The sequence below is a fragment of the Temnothorax nylanderi genome, unplaced genomic scaffold (genome assembly GCF_030848795.1).
Source record: "Temnothorax nylanderi isolate EJ_2023f unplaced genomic scaffold, tnyl_v1.0 TNYL_tig0171_pilon, whole genome shotgun sequence".
Classification (NCBI taxonomy): domain Eukaryota; kingdom Metazoa; phylum Arthropoda; class Insecta; order Hymenoptera; family Formicidae; genus Temnothorax; species Temnothorax nylanderi.
This window is the reverse complement of record NW_027249233.1, coordinates 49006-56285: the sequence shown is the minus strand read 5'-3', so window position 1 is coordinate 56285 and position 7280 is coordinate 49006. Positions and strand designations below refer to the sequence as shown.

General features: G+C 35.7%; 1 protein-coding gene across 1 annotated transcript; it reads left to right on the top strand.

Annotated features, from left to right (window-relative positions):
* Window positions 1-328: 328 nt before the first annotated feature.
* On the top strand, window positions 329-7223 carry Ent3 (equilibrative nucleoside transporter 3). Its single transcript, XM_071715797.1, is given in 11 exon segments — window positions 329-773; window positions 1258-1412; window positions 1762-1890; window positions 2388-2462; window positions 2722-2945; window positions 3203-3314; window positions 3464-3634; window positions 3855-4042; window positions 4304-4544; window positions 4928-4998; window positions 5000-7223. Coding segments are annotated over 11 exon segments (1878 nt in total). The 5' UTR covers window positions 329-603; the 3' UTR covers window positions 5342-7223.
* Window positions 7224-7280: the final 57 nt, after the last annotated feature.

The following is a 7280-nucleotide window of genomic DNA, read 5'->3' as shown; positions in this document are numbered from 1 at the left end:
TACCGTGTGACTGTGGCGGACACCAAATCTCATCACCTTCTTCTTATATTTATATTGGCTCCTGCCTCCTTTCAGAGGACAATACATTGGGGTGACCGCCGGCGCCGGGCGTGACGGCTGGTGACGGCTGGACCCGCTGGACCCATAGCGGCCTGTGCAGTGACTGCAGTGTGCGGCCAGCAGCCATAGCGTGAGGCCTCACCCCTCACCCGTGGCCCGTGGCCCGTGGGCCGTGACTCGAGAGGGAAACAGGAAACTCGGCGAGCGACGGCGCGCGCAGAAATCAATGCTGTAAATGTCAAAGCAAAGCATGCGCTCGAAGGTAAGAAAAGAACTCGGCGTACGCAGTGGCAGTGCGAGCTGCGAGCTGAAATAAATATCGTAGTGATCAGGTGCGCGATCAAAGCATTCCGCAATCCGCATTCCTCTGGTAGAGGAAGAGTAGATTGAGGAAGAGCGGCCGAGCACTCGCGCGCGTCCATGCGTCCATGCGTTCGCGTGGACCATGGATTAGAAAAGCTCGTTCAAAGTTCAAACACCAAAAGTCGCCGCGATCTCTTCGAAATCTCCTTTCGCTGATTCTTCGTCTCCAGCTCCGGCAATATGGATGAAAACTTGAGCCGGGGATATGTCCAGCTGGGCAAAGCCAGGGGTATGAACGAGTTCAAATTCTCCAACGGATTCACGCATCTCTCCCCGCCTGTGGACAAATGCAATTTCATTTACATGGCACTGATCCTCGGCGGCATAGGCTTTCTTCTACCTTACAACAGGTCCGACAACAGGCGACAACGTCGTATACCTTTTATATATATATTTTTTAGATTATTCGTACATTGATAGTCGAACAAAATCAAAAGATTCGCTTTAAAGCCGGCCAATATATTAGATATTACTATATTATAGATTATCCGCTCCTCGCTTCCCGCTCTCCGCTCTCCGCTCTCCGCTCTCCGGTCCCTGCGACAACTTTGCTCGCTCCAGATCCAAGAGAATCAGTGTAACCAGAATAATAAAATTAATCGACGAACGATTAATTATAATCGTCGTCTGACCTTCTCCGATATTTGGTCAACATATTAAATTTCGTAATCCTCTGCGCGCGGCACAGTGTCAACAGAGTGTGCCGCAGTGGAAAATAAAAGAAATTTTGTAAAAGCAATTGGCAATAGCTTAGCGCTGCGTGTTTAACTTTGATTAAAAAATCTCGCCACTTGTGCCGACAATAATGCCATTGACGGCCATTGTTTGTTACAGCTTCATTATAGCGGTGGATTATTTTCAAGCTAGGTATCCAGGAACTACCGTGATATTCGACATGTCCGTCGTTTACATCATTATGGCTTTCTTCGCAGTCTTTGCAAACAATATTCTAGTCGAGACTCTGTCGCTCAACACGCGAATTACATTTGGTAAGGCACGCGGACGACATTTGTCGTTAAGTTAATCGAGTGACATTGGGACACTATTGGGAGATGAACGTGATAATATATAATTTTTACAATCGCCTTTTGGATTTTTTTGTTACATGGATCTGCCATTTGCGTGCAATAGCTTTGTAATTAAAATTTTTCTGTGACTTTATCGCGTTTGAGTGTTTAAAACAGCTTCAAATAATTTCATAATAAAAACGGATTGTACTAAACAGCAAGCTACTAATGATTCTATAATTTACTTGAGTCATTTGACGAGAGACGTGATTACAATCTACAAAGTAACACTATACAGTATACACCCTGTAACCTAATTTTTAATGCTTAGGATATCTGGTATCCTTCGTTACTCTGAACTTTGTGGTGATCTGCGAAATTTGGTGGGAACTTTTCGGCGTTGCAACTTCCTATACTATCAATTTGGTTGCCGTCGCTATAGTATCGCTCGGTTGTACAGGTAGAATTATACGCAATTAAGTTCATCGATAATTTATTCATCAATATTAGATAATGGAAAAATGTTGCAAGCGTTCATTTATTCGTTTTCCGATTAATTAACAAGTAACACGGTTTATTTGATGAATGATGAATATTATTTAACAAATACTCCAAAAAGTCCAAACGCTCTAACATACATTCGTGCTTTCGTAACTTAAATAAAAATCTTTGAGATTTTTGAGAATATTTTTCAAGAATCTGCATTTTTTGTGCTTCTGATAATATAGTGTTACTATAACCACGCACTTAGCAAACGTTCTTCCGATTACATTTGTTGCACCTATATTAAAAAGTTTCAGATTACATATCTGATTAATCTAAATCTGATTAATCTTGTGCAAATGTGTGTAATATTTTTCCAAAAAAAAAACCTATCTAATAATTACAATTAATTGCAAACTGTTAATATACATTGTAAAAATTGTCTATTCTATTGTTTTCTCCACGACATTGCAGTTCAGCAATCGAGTTTTTACGGGTATACATCAATGCTTCCTAGTCGATATACCCAAGCTGTGATGACTGGAGAAAGTGAGTATTATTTCATAAATGGTTGAAATCTGTCTTTTATTAACAAATTGTTTCAACAAAATTTTAATTTACGATTTAATTGTTGATTTAATTATTTAGTTTTAATTATGTCGGAATTTCTGAGAAATCGTAAAAAATATATTTCATGTATTCCTCACTCGATAAATTATAAAAGTAACAACACTACTGCGTATTCCTTCTAATTATTATGGAAGATACTAATTAATACATAAAAAAATATTTTGTTACGTGTTTTCAGGTGTCGCTGGTTTTTGGGTGTCAATCAATCGAATAATAACAAAATCTTTACTCAATGATGAACGTGGCAATACATCCATGTTCTTCATCTTGTCGAATATGACGATCTTGTTATGTTTTGTACTACATCAAATAGTACGGAAGACCGATTTTGTGCAATTTTACATAACGCTTTGCCAAGAAAGAAATCGAATCACGTTAGAACCAACGGAAGATGTCGGCCTGGTACGTAATCGGTAATCTCATTCTGTATCTCATATTGTATTCTTTATTTATATGAAAATTCCATTGAAAAAAATCAAGGAGCAGTAATTGGAAAATTGTGATATCAGCAAATGTATGTTTTGAGAGAGGAATACAATTGAAATTATCTCAGTTGTTTAATTTTTCTCGAAATTATTTAAAATTAATTATTCATGCAAAATAGACAATTTTGTGTGCAATTTAATGATTAATATGATATTTTTGTTCTTATTAAATAGATGGATCCATTAGATCAAGTTGGCGATCCCTCGAAAGGCCAGTACGGAGTATTGAAGATTCAAACGAGTCCATTGGGAACGGAATCTGCGAGTGGAAGTGCTGATTTGAATGGTAATCGAGAAATTAATTCCCATGCGAATTAATTATAGAAATGATATACACCGAGTTTCTTTGAAGAATTATTGCTTCAGATTGCTTTGCAAATAGAATGCCGAGGTTATCGATAATACACAAAACTTTGTTTGATTGATTTGTTTTAGCAGCCGGACAGTATTCTGCATTCTCGTTCAGCAATCCGGTGTATGAGCCTGGTGCTCCTTCGGGTAATCCGCCTGGTAGCGCTGGGCCAACTTACAAGGTTGAAGATGTCGTGGTTATGAGAGGAGCCTATGGGACACAAAGCACAAGTACGCCATGGTCCGGCATAAAAAGTAAGAACGCCGATTCGTTTTCAATCCTACATAAGCTTTCTTTTATATATAAACTTCTAGGGTGATTATACAATATAATGTTGCTTTTACACAATTATATGCAATTTACGCACATATTATCGTCGCGGGGCAAATAAAAAGATTTAATCGTAATTTAGAATATGAAATATCTTCAATTATTCTCAGCTTTAATTATTCAGTTTAAACCAATATCTTTTAGGAGGTTTGCTCGCAAGACTCGAAGTCGCCAAATTGATCTTTCCTTATATGGCCAGCATTGGTGCTGCTTACTTCGTAACGCTTTGCCTCTATCCAGGAATTGTATCGGAAATAATATCTTGTAAATTCGAGTCATGGATGCCAGTCATTTTGATGACTGCTTTTAACGCCTCTGATTTACTCGGCAAGGTACCGCTGATTATACAAATTGTTTGTCTCGATCTTACTGCTCTGTTCCTTTTATGCATTTAATGATTTAATATACATTTGTTATTATTCAAATTCAAATTCAAATTCAAATAGATAAAATTGTAAATGTAAGAAATTTAAAATGTTAGGACAGTAATTTAAATATTGCCTTTTAAAAATGAAAATGGAACGAATAGAACAGCAAGATAAAAATATTTCTTATGCATGGGATTATAATAAAGAGAATTTGGTTTCTTGTAGGTATTCGCTATGATACCTTATGAATGGAAACGAACTCAACTGCTTTATTTCGCTAGCGCAAGGATCATACTTATTCCTCTATTTCTGCTTTGTGCAATTCCGCGTGGTGCTCCTATTCTCTCTGGTGAGGGATATCCACTCCTATTCTCTTGGCTACTTGGCCTTACAAATGGTATAGTTGGTTCCATACCTATGATTCAGGCACCTAGTAAAGTACCGGAGGAACATCGAGAACTTGCAGGTACATCCAACTATTTCCCTTTAAGTACTGACGAGAACGAAAGGAAAGAGGGAGATGTCGGGATATAAGTACATTACTGGAATATGACAAATAAAAAAAATCAGTTTATAAGTCTTTTCACTTTTAATTATTCACAATTCCAAAGTAATTGCAACAACTTGATATTTGATATTTTGATATTAAGACATTTCTTTCAAATTTACTTATATATTAAGATTGATGACACGCTATCTAGGAATTTTATTCAATGATTTGAAACGGTCTATTATTAACAGATTTATTTGGTTTAGAATTGGAAGTGGAAAACAATAATGTAACATAATATGTAGTATAATAAATTTAAAGATTAGTATAACATCTAACAATATTGAATATTTTGTAAGGTAATATCATGACCTTGTCATACATTACTGGTTTGACTATTGGATCTCTATTGGCATATATGATGGATGCCTGTCTTGGATGCCTGTCTTGGACCATCTGTACAAGTCAAGGACGTGTGTTTGAAGATGGCAAAGGTTCAAGCTGGTCAAACTTCGACAACTGCACTCGCTAACATAACGTCGAGCGTCCTAACAACCGCAATCTCTTCCACTTTACCAGTCGGTGAAAGAACAACGGTGGTACCGAAGCCGAAGACTACCGATATACTAGCCACGATCTTGATGTCAACATTGTTGTCGAACAGCACTGTGAGCTTATTAAACGACGGAGGATTGTTGGATGCGTCAACGACGGCCTTACCAAGGATCTTAGTTAACGCTACCTCGGCGAGCAACGCAATTTTGCAACATTAGGACGCATATATTGTGTGCTGTGTTAAATCTGGTGCTTTCACATAAATATATGAAAGAAAGAGAGAGAGAATGTGTGGTGTGTGTTTTCGCGATTGAGCAAGTGAACGTGCGTGTCGAAGATGATATAAAAGTTGAAAAGTTGCTACAAGGCTGAATATTTAGGAGGGTTAGACTTTAAGTTGGTAATATATATACATATATGCTCACATATTATGTATCATCTTAGAATTGATTTTTTGCTTAATTATCCAATGCATACGTACAAGTATTGTCTTTTAAAAAGTAAAAAAAAGATAAATGGTATTATGAAATTTGTTGCATATAACTGTATAATACAGTTCAGATAATTTGTGTTATCAAAACACGAGATGTTGAGCAAGTTTTTAAGCGTTTCGCGCGGATAAAAAATTCTATGAAAAAGAGATGAATTTTGGAGAAATAAGTACTAAAATAACATAAAAATTAAAATGTTAAAAATCACCGCATGAATGTGTGTGTGTGTGTGTATGCGCATGCGCGCGTGCGCGTTGCGTGTGTATAATATATATAAATTGAGCAAAGAACAAGTTTTAAGACTATACATAACGTGAACAAAAATAAAAAATAGCAAAACGAGTTTAGCATAACAAAAAGAGGAAAATAAAATTGGCAACACGTTAATCATAAAAATACTGAACTCGTTGGGTGTGTTAGATATTCGGCACGCAAATTTAAAGTGCTCTCGTTATTCTTGTAAATTGATAGCATGATTACTAGCAAACATTAGTTGGCGAATAAAAATTGAATTTTGCATTTTATTTGATGGAGATATTCTCATTCAGATGTTAATACTGTTTTCATTGATATTTGTTTATATGCAAGCTATATAATATAGTTTTATCCGAAATTGTTCTAAAATATCGCCAGATTAAACACGCGCACAAAGGACTCGAGATGATTGTGTAAAACATTGCGCATAATGAATAATTTGCGAGAGATACGTGGGATTTCGAATATTTCCTTTTTGTTGGGGGTATCGCGTGCCTTTTATTTCACATTGGCAAATCGCTTTTTCGAATGCTTTTAAAGTCTTAAAAAAGCGAAATTATTGTTATTTTTTTTATATAAAAAGTGATTCTATTTATTCTATACGTTGTTTTTGTTACTGTTTCAATACGTAAGATACTGTTAGACTATTGATGGTTGACAACTAAGAAATTTTTGCTGATAAAGTTATCATACGAGTATATTCTGTCAAGTTGTTATATGCATCTCCATGTGTGAATAGTTGATACGTAAATATAAAATACGTATATTTATATGGTATACTAGACGTCATAATTATTTTATACTCACTGGATACATTCTCTAGATACATTTTCGGAAAGTAATAGAACCATATTTAACCACATTATTGTAACTACCAGTAATAAAAAAATGGACAATACTGAGCAATAATTGACAACTGGTACTTGCAAAAAATTGTGTTAACTTTTATTTCATGGATATATTTTTAAATTTAAGTTTTTTTAATTTATCACTAACTTTTTAGTAAGTTATGTCTGATTATTAGTTGCAGATTATTTGTGATGCTTATTAATATTTAAATGCGATACGTTGTTATATGGTACTCATCTAGTGAATGTGAATGTGATTTAAGATATTTATGATACGTCCAGACCACTTAATGAAGAAGAAAAGTCGACTTTCACATACACACACGCACACACACAAACAAACAAACAAACAAACAACGTCCCCTCTTTATCCTTCCAGCTTCGTTATTCGCGTTATCTGCTCAATACATATCCGGTGTTATGTAGGGGATTGTAATCAAAGTTTGTAAAATTAAGTAGTTAACGATATAATGGAAAAAATATAATATACTCGATCATGCGACTGATCAACTATCTTTCCTTTTTTCTTAATTTTTAACATACGCCCAAAGAAACAACACTTG